General features: G+C 41.2%; 1 protein-coding gene across 6 annotated transcripts in view; it reads right to left on the reverse strand.

The window, feature by feature from the left end:
- KLHL32 (kelch like family member 32) overlaps positions 1 to 15,628 on the reverse strand; it is a 221,254-nt gene that overhangs the window by 163,676 nt on the left and 41,950 nt on the right. For 5 of the 6 annotated variants that reach the window (XM_070796050.1, XM_070796051.1, XM_070796048.1 and 2 more), the window contains one exon: positions 11,006 to 11,186. In XM_070796050.1, coding sequence (XP_070652151.1) covers positions 11,006 to 11,186 — 181 coding nt within the window. Of the gene's footprint in view, positions 1 to 23; positions 211 to 11,005; positions 11,187 to 15,628 lie in introns of those variants that run through there. The other variant, XM_070796052.1, reaches the window with a different exon arrangement.

Here is a 15,628-nt window from a genome sequence, read left to right on the forward strand (position 1 = left end):
TAGAGGGGGAGAGGCTGACTCACCTCCATTTTTTACACACACTCCAGATCACAAGGCTCCAATTCCTCTCGCTACCTCTGGTTCAGTACTTCCTCATTTAATTCTGTTCAACAGTGCTTTGATGACCTCACTAGTCTTCAGCTAGTCAGTCACTCTCAGAGATATCACTGGTGAAAGGCACTGGAGCACATGACACATCAGCTTCAATTCCTTTAAAAACAAATTTCCAGCTTTACTGAGATATAACTCAGTGTATACTCAGTATATAACTCAGCTTTACTGAGATATAACTCGGTGTATACTCAGTATATACTCAGACATATCACATTGTGTAAGGTTAAGGTATACAATGTCCATGATTTGATACACTTTTATACTCTGAAATGATTGCCACAATAAGGTTAGTTAACACATCCATCACTTTATATAGTTAACTTGTGTGTGTACTAAGCACTTCTAAGAGCTACTCTTCCAGCAACTTTCAAGTCTACAATATAGTATTATTAACTATAGTCACCCTGCTGCATAGCAGAATCCCCAGAAGTTACTCATCATACAACTGGAAGTCTGTGCCCTTTGCCAACATCTCCCCATTTTACCTACTCCACAGCCCCTGAAAACCACCATTCTATTCTGTTTCTATAAGTAAGATCATACCATATTTGTGTTTCTCTGACTTATTTCACTTAATGTTCTCATGAATCATCCATGTTGCTGCAAATGGCAGGATTTCCTTATTTCTCATGAGTAAATAATGTCCCATCAAACACAGAGACACACACATACGCCACATATTCTCTATCCATTCATCCATGGACAAACACTTGGGTTGTTCCCACAGCTCAGCTATTATGAATAAGGCTGCAGTGAACTTGGGAGTGCAGATATCTCTTTGAGATTCTCATTTCATCTCCTTTTGAAATATACCCAGACGCGGGATTGCTGGATCACATGTTAGCCTTCTATTTTTAATTTTTGTGAGAAACTACACGCTAGTAAAGTAATGCTCAAAATTCTCCAAGCCAGGCTTCAGCAATATGTGAACTGTGAACTTCCTGATGTTCAAGCTGGTTTTAGAAAAGGCAGAGGAACCAGAGATCAAATTGCCAACATCTGCTGGATCATAGAAAAAGCAAGAGAGTTCCAGAAAAACATCGATTTCTGCTTTATTGACTATGCCAAAGCCTTTGACTGTGTGGATCACAATAAACTGTGGAAAATTCTTCAAGAGATGGGAATACCAGACCACCTGACCTGCCTCTTGAGAAATTTGTTATGCAGGTCAGGAAGCAACAGTTAGAACTGGAAATGAGCAACAGACTGGTTCCAAATAAGAAAAGGAGTTTGTCAAGGCTGTATATTGTCACCCTGTTTATTTAACTTATATGCAGAGTACATCATGAGAAACGCTGGACTGGAAGAAGCACAAGCTGGAGTCAAGATTGCCGGCAGAAATATCAATAACCTCAGATATGCAGATGACACCACCCTTATGGCAGAAAGTGAAGAGGAACTAAAAAGCCTCTTGATGAAAGTGAAAGTGGAGAGTGAAAAAGTTGGCTTAAAGCTCAACATTCAGAAAACGAAGATCATGGCATCTGGTCCCACCACTTCATGGGAAATAGATGGGGAAACAGTGGAAACAGTGTCAGACTTTATTTTTCTGGGCTCCAAAATCACTACAGATGGTGACTGCAGCCATGAAATTAAAAGACGCTTACTCCTTGGAAGGAAAGTTATGACCAACCTAGATAGCATATTCAGAAGCAGAGACATTACTTTGCCAACAAAGGTCCAACTTGTCAAGGCTATGGTTTTTCCTGTGGTCATGTATGGATGTGAGAGTTGGACTGTGAAGAAGGCTGAGCACTGAAGAATTGATGCTTTTGAACTGTGGTGTTGGAGAAGACTCTTGAGAGTCCCTTGGACTGCAAGGAGATCCAACCAGTCCATTCTGAAGGAGATCAGCCCTGGGATTTCTTTGGAGGGAATGATGCTAAAGCTGAAACTCCAGTACTTTGGCCACCTCATGCGAAGAGTTGACTCATTGGAGAAGACTCTGATGCTGGGAGGGATTGGGGGCAGGAGGAGAAGGGGATGACAGAGGATGAGATGGCTGGATGGCATTGCTGACTCAATGGACGTGAGTCTGAGTGAACTCCGGGAGTTGGTGATGGACAGGGAGGCCTGGCGTGCTGCGATTTATGGGGTCGCAAAGAGTTGAACACGACTGAGCGACTGATCTGATCTGATCTGATGGTTTCTATAGTGGCTGTACCAATTCACATTCCCACCGACAGTGTATTGGGCTTCCTTTTCTCTGCATTTTCACCAACATTTTTTATCTCTTGTTTCAGTAATAGCCATCCTAGCAGCTGTGAGGCAATTTCTCACTATGGTTTTCCCTGATTAGTGATGTGAAGCATGTACCTGTTCAGGCTCATATGCCTGTTGGCCAGTTGTGTATCTTCTTTGGGAAATGTCTATTAATATCTCTTGCCTATTTTTTAATCATAGTATTTGGCTTTTTGGTATTAAGTTGTATGAGCTCCTTATATATTTTGGGTATTAACTCATTAGGTTGCCCTTTCGTTCTTGTTGACCTTTTATTGCTTGAGGAAGACAAGCTATAGTTTTAAGCCTTCAGAAAAGAGGACATTCTGTATGAATTAAGTGAAGTGGCAGAGAGTGCACAGGATAAGGCTCTGTGGAGGACATCACACTTGTTGATTGTGATAAATCTTTGAAGACAGAAGGTAGACTAGAGGTGAGTAGGAAATTAAGGCAGAGGGAATGGTAATCAGCAAGGCTGAGAGGTGGAAAAGCCCTTAGGAGGAATAGAGTGTTTGGAGAACAGTTACGGCCTCAAGATCAAATGAACAGATGAGGATGAATGATAATAACACAGCACAGAGGCCACTCCTGGGGCCTGGCAGACACGCCATGAGGATCTCCAGAGGACCTGAGCAGGGCAGTGGAAGTTCATCACACAGTCATCCGCACAACGGTTTGCCAAGGGACAACCAGAGGAGGAAAAAGTTAAATGGCTAGTAGAATGTTCTAAGTAAGAAGGCAGGTCTCAGATTCAGAAAATGACAAGATGGGAAACACTATGGCCCAGATGCATCACTCAGTTGTGTCTGACTCTTTGTGACCCCATGGACGGTAGCCTGGAGGCTCCTCTGTCCATGGAATTCTCCAGGCAAGAAAACTGGAGTGGGTTGCCTTTTCCTTCTCCAGGGGATCTTCCCAATCCAAGGATTGAACCCGAGTCTCCTGCATTGCAGGCAGACTCTTTACCAACTGAGCCACCAGGGGAGCCCTAAGACAGGAAAGGATGAATCCAAAAGGCTATTCTGACCCATCAAAATGTGAGGGAGTCTGAAGCCAGGTAAGACTAATGGTGAGCAGTCTTCTCTTCCCACAAGTGGCCAGGCAGACCGACCAGGAATTCCAAATTAAACAGAGAATGTTTGTTGAAGGTCTGCTGTGCATCAGATACATCACTGAGTGTATTACAGACCTTATCACTTTTGGATCTCTATATCAATCTATTCTGAGAGTTATGCTTTATGACCACCAATTGACAGATTAAAAAACCTTAGGTTCACAGAAGTCAGAGGACTTGGCCTATATCAAAGAATAAAAGTGAAAGAAGGTGAATAACAACAATAATAACAACAATAATAATTAGAATAGCATCGGCTATTTGTCAGGGATTGTGGGAAACAATGGTCAACAGGGAGATACACTCCCTCCCGCTATCTTCAAACTCAGATCTGACTTTTGCATTCTTCCTTTTCTTCCTTCTACTGTTGCTTTACTCTTATAAAAGGTGCCCTTGGTCTGACACAGTTATAGCTTTTGATTAATGCCATGTTATGCTGCTATTAAGCCTAAACATTTTTTTAAAAAAAGAAGACTTTATTACTTGGCTGAAGAATGTGCTTCAACTCTTTCATTTAAAATGTTGATGATTAATACTCCATTGTGTATATGTACCACAGCTTTCTTATCCATTCATCTGCTGATGGATATCTAGGTTGCTTCCATGTCCTAGCTATTATAAACAGTGCTGCGATGAACATTGGGGTACACGTATCTCTTGAATCAGTTCTAATGAGGTGGATGAAACTGGAGCCTATTATACAGAGTGAAGTAAGCCAGAAAGAAAAACACCAATACAGTATACTAACACATATATATGGAATTTAGAAAGATGGTAACAATAACCCTGTGTACGAGACAGCAAAAGAGACACTGATGTATAGAACAGTCTTATGGACTCTGTGGGAGAGGGAGAGGGTGGGAAGATTTGGGAGAATGGCATTGAAACATGTAAAATATCATGTATGAAACGAGTTGCCAGTCCAGGTTCAATGCACGATACTGGATGCTTGGGGCTAGCGCACTGGGACGACCCAGAGGGATGGTATGGGGAGGGAGGAGGGAGGAGGGTTCAGGATGGGGAACACATGTATACCTGTGGCGGATTCATTTTGATATTTGGCAAAACTAATACAATTTTGTAAAGTTTAAAAATAAAATAAAATTGTAGTTGGGAAAAAAAAATAAATAAATAAAATGTTGATGATTACAGAAAACCACAGTAGTTTGTGCTCAACTACTCATTATTTGTATTTTAAGCCAGAAAAGCTGATACCATCTCTCAGATCAATATAAAGAAACAGTTTACATCAAAAGTTGGGTCTTCTCACTCGTGCTGTCCCATATTTCCTGAATCAGAACAATTTAGCTTCAAAATAATCCACCAGATGTCAGAACATTGTTGTCGTTTAGTCGCTAAATTGTGTCTGATTCTTTGCAACCCTGTGGACTGCAGCATACCAGGCTCCTCTGTCCTCCACTATCTCCCAGAGTTTGCTCAAATTCATGTCCACTGAGTCAGTGATGCTATCTAACCATCTAATCCTCTGCCACCCCCTTCTCCTTTTGCCCTCAATCTTTCCCAGCATCAGGGTCTTTTCCAGTGAGTCAGCTCTTCCCATCAGGCGGCCAAGGTACTGGAGTTTCAACATCAGTCCTTCCGATGAACAGTCAGGATTGATTTCCTTTAGGATTGACTGGTTTGCTCTCCTTGCAGTCCAAGGGACTCTCCAGGGTCTTCTCTAGCACCACAATTCGAAAGTATCAATTCTTTGTCACTCAGCTGTCTTTATGGTCCGACTCTCACATCTGTACACAACTAATGGAAAACCATAGCTTTGACTATACAGACCTTTGTCAGCAAAGCAATGTCTTTACTTTTTAATACACTAGGTTTATCTAGGTTTGTCATAACTTTCCTTCCAAGGAGCATCTTTTAATTTCATGGCTGTAGTCACCAGCCGCAGTAATTTTGGAGCCCAAGAAAATAAAGGCACGCTTACTGCCCAGTATAGTAATGTTTTCCTCCAGAGCAAAGGACAGTCATGTTTCCTACCCATTTACAAAAGATTCAGGTTCCCCACGTTCAATGATCCTCTCCTATAATGCAATCCACTATGAGTTTCATGTCCTTATATTACGATAACCTTAGGGCTTCCCAGGTGGATCAGTGGTAAAGAATCTGTCTGCCCATGCAGGACACATGGGTTGGATCCCTGATCCAGGAAGATGCCACGTGCTGCAGAGCAACCAAGTCTGTGTGCCACAATGACGGAGCCTGTGCTCTACAGCCTGGAGGCCACAACCACTGAGCCCATGTGCCTTAGAGCTCGAGCTCTGCAACAAAAGAAGCCACCGTGGAAAGGTGTCCTTACACCACAACTGAGAGTAGACCCCGCCTGCCACAACTAGAGGAAAGTGTGAGCAGCACAAGGACCCAGCACGGCCAAATAAAATTAATTAAAAAAAAAATAATAACCTTAAAAAAGCATTATAATATACATTAGGTCCAAACAAATACTGTTTGATTCCACCAGTATGAGGTGCCTACGGCAGTCAAATTCACAGATTTAAGGGGTGTACTGGTAGATGCCACGGGTGGAGGTGGGGGAAGGGGAATGGGGAGCTGGTGTTTGGTGGGGATGGAGTTTCAGTTTGGGAGGGTGACAGGTTGGGGAGATGTATAATGGTGAGAGTCGCGTGGCAATGTGGGTGTGCTGGGTGCCACTGAGCCATACAGCTGAATATGGTTAAAATGGTATGTTTAATGTTATATGACTTTTACCACAATAAAAAAAATTAAAAAAAAAAAAAGAGTTTCATTTCTTCTAGCAGCATCCCTGAACCTGTGATAGACTAACTTGCAGGCTTCCTACTTGGATAAACCACAGATCCTTGATAGTTCTTGAAAGTGGTAGGTTGCAAAAATGGTAACAAATTCTTCTTCTGCCTGCATCCATATCCTTTAGTATACCCTCTTACACTGATTCAGCTTGGCCATGTGACTTGCTTGATCAATGAGACATTAGTAAGCAGGACACAAACAGGAGCTTGAAAAGCATCTGTGCATTGAAGCTAGCCTACTTGCTGGTTTTAGAATTTAGTTGTCACGTGAAAAATCCCAGGCTAGTTTGTTCATGAGAAATACATGTCAAGTGTCCCCCTGAACCCCAGCTGTGGCCCTACCAATCACCAGACATGTAAACAAAGCCAACTGAGATCACCCAACCTCCAGCCAACTCTTCAGTTAACTGCTGAGGTGAGAATGAATCCAGCAGAGATCTGGGAAGCTGCTAGACCAGAGGAAGGATCCAGTTTCTAAGTTTGGGGGTCTTTTGTTATGCAACACAGGTTAATAAAGATACAGGGTACAAGGGAAAAATGACCTCCAGTGTAATAACTATATTACAAGTTCTATAGGGTTCAGTCTATGTCTGGTTAAATACTGTATAACTATAGCACTTAGCACAGTGCCTAGGAAAGAGTTAAATACCAGTAGGTCCAAGTTTGTCTTAGTTTTTACATCTAAATAATCAACACACAGGCACTGAAATTTCACCTCACAAGCAGGTCTTGAGATTGAAGGAACTGTGTATGAATCCTGCAGGGCACAGGATTATATAGAAAAAGTACAACTTGGTACTTAAAGAGACAAACGCTCCAATGGATGAAAATAAGCTCTCCTACTTAGTATCTGGCAGTCCTTGGGCAAGTTATTTAAACATATTGAACTTTAATTTCTGTATCTGCTGCTGCTGCTGCTGCTACTGCTAAGTCGCGTCAGTCGTGTCCGACTCTGTGCGACCCCATAGACGGAAGCCCACCAGGCTCCCCCGTCCCTGGGATTCTCCAGACAAGAACAGTGGAGTGGGTTGCCATTTCCTTCTCCAATGCATGAAAGTGAAAAGTGAAAGGGAAGTCACTCAGTCGTGTCTGACTCTTAGCGACCCTATGGACTGCAGCCTACCAGGCTCCTCTGTCCATGGGATTTTCCAGGCAAGAGTACTGGAGTGGGTCGCCAGTGCCTTCTCTGTTCTGTATCTGCAGGATGTGAATAAAAAAGCTTTCTTCACAGGCTTTATAACATCAGTATTTTAAAGGAGGCACTCTGTGCAAGACCTGTCAGAGTATGAGGGGCAATGTGGCAAAGAGAGAAACTTGGAGTAGCAGCAAACATTGTTAAATGCCAACAATAAGCAAAGTGCTCTTTGGGGCTCATATGTATGCACTCACTTGCACATTCTCTCTCTTATATATACACATGCACAAAATCGAACCCCAATTAAATTCAAAACGCAACCCACAGAGATCAAGGAGGAAAAAAGCTAAGCACCAACAGGGCTATATTATGATCTATAAAATGACAAAACTCATATTATATAATGTACACAAGTTATATGTAACAACCCAAAGTATTTTGTTTCAGAAGCCCTCCAAGTAATATAAGCTTTCTGGAAGAGTATTGCCTGATAATGTAAGTATATAAAATGTAAATTATATTTATGAAACCAGAAGGGTACTTTATAGACACTGCTTCATTTCTGCAGTTTAGAAATTAAATCCCTACTTTTAACTTTAGATAGATATTTTAAGTTTAATTTAAGATATTTATCCTCTACATCACTAGGTTTCACCACATTTAAAACACTTTTTAGAGAAGGCAATGGCACCCCACTCCAGCACTCTTGCCTGGAAAATCCCATGGACGGAGGAGCCTGGTGGGCCGCAGTCCATGGGGTCGCTAAGAGTCGGACAAGACTCAGCAACTTCACTTTCACTTTTCACTTTCATGCACTGGAGAAGGAAATGGCAACCCACTCCAGTGTTCTTGCCTAGAGAATCCCAGGGACAGGGGGGCCTCGTGGGCTGCCGTCTATGGGGTCGCACGGAGTCGGACATGACTGAACCGACTTAGCAGCAGCAGCAGCAAAACACTTTTAAAAAAATCTTTCTTTTATGATTTGGCATCTTTGAAAATTCTCTTTAAATGCTGATCGGCAGTTGTGTACAGTTGATATTGTCTCGTAAACATCAAAAAACAAGATTACTACTGAAAATTTCCAAATCAGGGGTTTTCCTGGTGGTCCAGTGGTTAAGACTCCATGCTTCCACTTCAAGGGGCATGGGTTTGATTCCTGGTTGGGGAACTAAGATTCCATACACCATGGCCAAAAAAAAAAAAAAAAAAATTCCAAATCAAACCAACAAATTGGCCCAGGCTGGAGTTGGTTTCTTTACCATTTTGAGACGTTGGAAAAGATTGTATGCTATTATATTTTTAAAATATTACCTACTCACTAGTTAACTGATAAAAGATTGAAAAAATTAAATAGCAATTAAATAATGTACATTCATAATTTAATATTTCAAAAAATCTGGTTAATAATTGTCATGATTTTCTTTTTTCTACCCACATTAGGGGTAGTACAGAGTGCTGGTTAAGACTCGGGCATGGATTTCAGTTGTAGATCTGCCACTTTGAACCGTGTGACTTATTACCTAAACTCTGAGTTACCTCAAATTACTTAACCTCTGAGATTCAGTTTCCTTACATGTAAAATGATTTTTATAGTATATGTTTATAAAATGGATTGTTATGAAGATTAAATGAGATATGCATTTAAAGTCCTTTGTCTATGACCTGAATCATAAAAAATACTAAATAAATAACATTAAATTTAGCTATAACCATCCCATACATTCACCTTCCTAAATAACAACAACAAACACATCATCACGTATCATTAGCCACTAGAAACAAAAATCTAAAGTTCTACTAAACAAGACAACATATCCTCAGAGAAGCAGGTACCCACATGTCAACCATAAGTACCGCTTATGGGGCTGATTGCATCTCTGTCCCTGGAGCACAGAGTTGGAAAGCACTAAAGCAAGAACACCCATAGAAAATAAAAAAATCAGACACATGACATATACTTAGGGACTTTAAAAAAATACATTGCTTCACAGATTGTCCTTCTGATCCTCAATGCAGAAATACCCTGCCTCCGGCCTGCACTCCTGTTACGGCACACTACAATGCCACACTTCCTTATGGTGGTAAACTGTCGAACACTCCTCAGCTCAAGATGCAAAGGAGAGGTCTGCTCTCCACTGGAGGGCCATCCAGGTGTCCAGTCCAAGGAGTGTTGGGGGCCAGAGTGAGGTACTCCGCCCGTGACAAAGGTCATGAGGAAGGAGGCTCGACATACGCAAAGGCGGGATCGAGCCTCAGGAGTCCCCCTGGAAATCCTCGAGCGTCTACCCCCATAACCAGAGCCTGCCTACTTTACTACTTTGTGCTCTTACCTACACCTCTGACTTTACGGGGGGCTGTCCCCCACCACCTCTTTTGGAGAAGGAGTTAATCTAGAGCTCCAGTTAATAATAATTCCTGGGCGTGATAAGAGTGTTTTAACCTACAAACTCCTCTGAAGGTTCTCTAGCCTGCCTGACAGGCTCCTCCGACCACATGTGATTGCTCACAGCCTCCCAACCGTGAGAGGCACAAGATGCTTTAAACCCTCTAAAAACAGGTTCTTTAGAGAAGTTAGAAAACTATAAGTATAGTGGGCTAATTAGAAATTGTATTGGTGAAGGGTTTTTCATTTGTTGAGCCAATGTTTGTTGCTAAGTCTCCACATCCCCTGCCCTTACACACATTAATGAATATATAGAAGAAATAAGTATTAACCTTTGATATTAATCACGTTAGACCTTAGGCTAAGTAAATTCTTTCCTTAACTAAAACCCACTACACCCTCACCCTGTAGGAATGTAACTTTATTTGGGTGGCGTCTGTTTTGAGAATAATCAGCCCTGGAGAAATAAGTGTCCTGATTGACTGACCGCTGTCACAAGGAGAGGGTCGTAAATTGTCAGCAGGCCCCCCTGGCCAGAAGATGATGTAACACCCCTAAGACCTCTGTATACATTTGTGTGAAGCACCTGACTTTAATAAAAGTCAGGACTGCTGTCCCCACGTGACTTTTGTATAACATCTTAGTGTATAAAAACAGACTCTGGAAAATAAAGAATGGGGATCAGTTTCTCAAAATACTGGTCTCCCCATGTCGCTCTCTCTCTCACTCTGGCTGAGTCTCCATCTGGAGCGCAGAACCCACCATGCTTACTAATTATGCCTGGGCTTCTAAGATCCGACCGGGGAGGCCTCAGTGTCTCCTCTCCTTCGGGAGAACGGAAGGACGCCTGCGGCCTACGAAAGTGGTGCAAGCTTCTTGTCTTGAAGTTTTATTGGTCTCCCACGTAAACCAAGCTACTCAGCCTCTTTTCTCCACTGAATTTTCCTACTGAGCTATCCTTATTCTATTACTCTTTATATCTTTAATTAATATCTAATTGAAGCTATTGTATCCTGATCCTCGCCTATGCCGTCTCTCCTTCGAATACCCTGGATCAGCCGGGGCTGGTCCCCGGCAAAGGAGGATCCCAACAGCATCCCAATCTCAGCCTGACCAGGAAAGCCCCCCAACATTCACAACTCTGAGGACTAATTACCTAATTGGCTGATGACTATGTGACAGTTCAGGAAAACTGTCATCCTCCGTTTATTTGCATAATATCCTAAGAGAAACAAATAACAAACTCCTTGACTTACCCGGAAGTAGTCACTGCAGGCTGCTAGGACGGCCTTGTGAGCATGGAATTTCTGCTCCTCCGCAATCAGGGTGACGTCGCAGAGGATGCCGTCACTTCTCTGCTGATTCAGCGCTGCCAGGACGCTATCGTTATGAGATTCCGAGTGGCAGAGCCTCTGGCCTGTCAACATTTCTTGAATACTGTAGGGAGGGGGAGCAAGTTAATGTTCTTCCTCTCAGCAGCCCGGCCACCCCCACACTCTCCCTCATAGCAACTCAGGGAATGTGGATTCCAGTGCCTGTTACAGTGTGGCCATCCTAGCCCCCCCATCTCTTGCTCCACCGGCGTCTTGCTTTCTTTGTCTCTAGTTCTCTCTTTTCCTCACCCCCACAGCAATTCTTCCTTTCCTACTATCCCTCTCTTTCAGAATTTGTGTTTGTTGTGTGTCCATCCGTGTCTGTGTATTGGCCCATATCTGCAGGCCTGTAAACCTCTGCTTCTGGACCTCTGTCTCCTCAGCATGTGTACCTCTGGGCACACATCTCTGGACATGTATGTACATATGCATGTGACTCCTCCCACTCTGGGACCCCCTTCCTAGTCTCTGGTTCCTTTTCTAGCTTTGTAACACCTGTGTGAGGTTAGCACAAGCTCAGAACCTTATCTCTGGCATGCACTGAGCCAGCACTAAATCCACGGGACCTATATGACTCACCAGAGATACAGGAAGTCACCATGTCTCCTCACAAGACACAATACTCCATTAATAAATAAGATGAAACCGAGCAAATGTTGGGTAGGGTAAAAAAGGGCTGCCTGTGACCACTTCATGTAAAAGGGCATTAATTAAACCGTAGCAGCTTATTATTAAACTTGGGAAATTATGCATCACCAAGAGTACATCAAAATAAATGCCATTGTAAGGAAAAACTTTAAGGCTGAAAGCGAACTGCATCTGTATTATTAGCCTCCAGTAGCTATGTGTGGTCACTGTACTAGACTTACGAACGACAATGCCATCTATTTTCTGCTCTATTTTGCGCAACTGCTCAACTTATTCATTGTGAAGCTTTCCTCTTCACTTCCAACCCTAACCTAAAATATTCATTGCATGTCCTTTCAAAACTCCTGGATGAAACCTCACATCTTCCTAAAAGAGTATGAAGTGATGCTAATAAACACCAAATGCAAACTGAATTTGTAGATAGTTATAAACAATTCCAGCTTAGATACATGAAAATTTCCATGGCGCTCTAGGAATCTCAGAATCGGCATTGGACTAAGAGGAGTTGAGAACAGGAACTATTAAGCTCTATTTCTGGCCTGTGGACTCTTCTTGAAGTCGAGTAAAGATGCCATAGGAATGGGTGAGATTGTCTCTCCCAATCTGACAACTCCTGTGTCCAGTTCCTTCCTCTGAATGTGAAAGAGCCGCTCAGGGGAACCAAGGCATCACCACCAGTCTACCCTGCATGGCTGGTTTATCTGACAGGGCTGTGGTGCCAGCTGGCTGATAAATTACAGTTCGGCATAAATCACTATCTTAAAGGAAACCAAATGCTTCCCATAAAACGCCAGAGTGCTGCCAATAAGCTTTATTGGACATTTTTGACTGGGGAGCCTCAGAAATGTCAGAACTACTGAAAGAAAAAAAATTTGACAGGAGGTGATGATATAGTAAGTTCTCGTGGGAAGGTGGGAGGATTATTTTCAGCTGAAATACAGCAGTGCGTTTTGAAATGGTTACTGTCATCAAATATTCATCTAGCATCTCTAGCTATAGGCAGACTTTTAAAGTCAGTAACTGAAAATCATGCTCGGAAGCATAAATAACTCTTCTACATATTGCTATGCAAAGGCTAGAATGGAGTTAATTAGCATGGCTCAAAGAAATGAAGGGGCAGAGTAGTAATAGAAGTATTATATCAGCTAAATAAGCTTTAAGACAGTCTTTGAAAAATCTTTCCTAAAAGGATGACATTTTTATACATTTCACAAACACAAAGTCCTACTATGTTCCATGAATTATTCTTAGTGATTTACATTATTAATTCATTTAATCTTCATAACAACACTATGAGGCAGGTAATAATATGTCTTTCACAGATAAGAAACCTGATGGCCCAAGAGCAGGTATTTTGAGAATCTATTACCATGAATATAATAATGCCATTTGTCCTCCTGCTTAAAAAATAAAACAAACAAACAAAAAAACCTGAAACAAAGGCAAAAAATGATCATCTAAGATCTCAAAAATCTATGCTAGAGGGGGAAAAAAATCACAAAGTCCACATTAATTATATATTTAGATTGTGCATAATCTCAAAATCAAAGTATCTTTGAAAAATAATACACATTAGCATAATAACATGAGATAGTGATAAGAAATGTCTGAAATCATGCTTCAAAAACATTTATCTTTGCAATGATTAAGTTTGGAGAGAGAAAATAGATTTTAATTATGATAATCTTAGAACATTTATGTGAAACTCTCATAACTTTTCTCCCTTTTAATATACCTTAAATGCCAAATAAATGTATTTTGAAATTTCATTTGTAGTGGAACAGGAGAATATATTAAAATAATTGCCTTATAATGTTTCCTTACTCATTTTTCCAAATACAGAGCCACAATTCACATCCTTATTATTAAGACTGAATCAGTGTTTGCATTTCAGATATCCATTGACAGAGAATAAATCTTGCCAGGGAAAGAGTAGCTGTAAACTGAAATTTGGCCAAGAATTAAGGGCTCAGCTCTGAAACAATTGGGATGCTGCACAATTTCACAGGATCATTCAGCTGGGCTTGAAATATTCAAGCTTAAAGAAAACAGCATGCTAAATATTTAAGGCAACACTTGGCACAAGATACCAAATGTTTTGGAACCAATATGTTAGGAATCCTTAAAAGCACAAACAAATACTCCAACATTTGGCAAGAAATAAAGGCCTATTAATCAACAAGTCATTGTACTGTATTCTGAAAGGAACTTCCCACTCAACTCTCAAGATGTAAATCTGCAAAAGACCTCAACTCTTTAAGTGTGAAGGCACACGCAGCCACGGAACACAGCTGCAAGGCCATAGGTCCATAGGATAAAGCCAATACTCATAAACCAGGGAGGAGGTGACTCAAAGACTGTTATGCACCATCTGTGAACTAGGGTGGGGAGCAGACATATGCCCGCAAATGGCTTCCTTGGCATCAAACTTCTGCAAATTAGCAAACTACCAACTTAGAGCAGTGCCCTGCCATTCCTTGGGAAACAAGGAAGGAAAAACATATTCCTAAAACTTCCTAAAATACTAAACAAACAAGCAAACAAAACATAAGACAGAAGCCACATTTTCCAAGGGTATATAGGTTTGAAGGTTATCCTAAAATTGGGAAAGGTCTTCCATGGAAGCAATATTGCCACCTTGAAATTCACAAGTGAGTGCAGAGGGTGACCTGTGACCTGGCTTTGGCAAGGCAACCACAGTACCCTTTTCTCTGAGGAACTCCTTAAACCTGCACTGTCCAATATAACAGCACTAGCCACATGTGGCTACTGAGTAAAACGTGGGCAGTCCAAGTTGAGATGGGCTCTAAATGGAAAATGTACACTGGATGTCAAAGATATAGAATTAAATAAAAGAATGCAAAAATATCTCAATATTTTTATACTGATTACATGTCAAAATGACAACATCTAGGGTACATTGGGTTAAATAAAATATTTTGTTAAAATCCTTTTTACTAGTTTCCTTTAACTTTAAAAAAATATGCCTGTTTGAAAAGATTAAATGATATATATACTTCATGCTAAGGTTTTACAGGACAGTCTACAAGTTCCCTGGGGATATGCTCCTCATGTCTTTCCACATGAACTGTATAAGGGTTTCAGACACCCCATCAGGCTGCTGATGAGTCTGGCTGTTCTTGATTCTCACAGGGCCCTACCCCTCTCAGGTACAACACAGGAAGCCCCAGACTCCCTGAGCAAGAAATTGCTTTTTAGTGATGCCAGGGAGCAACCATCTGATTGGTCAAATGTAGCATCCAGTAACAGGGAGATAAATAAATGAGATCTCAAGGAACAGAACTATTCATGACTTTAAATCTTTAACTTTCATTCTGAAATTGATGATAAAAATTAAAAAATCAAATGCAGAGCACGAAGTTCATAACATGGTACAGCTCACTCACAGGGAAGCACTGCATTATCACAAACCACACTTCAAGCTCACAGTGAACATTTTTGATCACAGAAATCTCTGAGTCTCATTTTTATAGCATAAATTTTGACTGAGGTCACTCAGTTTATAATATATAAATTCCAGAATGGTTATCTGGTTTTTAAATATCTGAAATTCAAATTTAAAAATTCAAGTCAGTTTCCATATCAATGTTTACTTAGCATTTAGATACACAAAATATATGCAAGTAGTTTTCAAGTGAGGTTACCAATAAGGTGTTGCATACTTGTATATCAAATAGTCAAGTACTGTAGAGATCCTCGTTTCCTAAACAGATTACACCAAAAAGAAAAGGACTGGGCAAGAAAAACCTAACAGAACTAGGATTATGCATGATTATCTCAGTTCAGTCTATTGATAAACTGTGCCCTAATCACTTCCATTCTACAGTCAAACTATTT

Source organism: Bos indicus, chromosome 9 (assembly GCF_029378745.1).
Source record: "Bos indicus isolate NIAB-ARS_2022 breed Sahiwal x Tharparkar chromosome 9, NIAB-ARS_B.indTharparkar_mat_pri_1.0, whole genome shotgun sequence".
Classification (NCBI taxonomy): Eukaryota; Metazoa; Chordata; class Mammalia; order Artiodactyla; family Bovidae; genus Bos; species Bos indicus.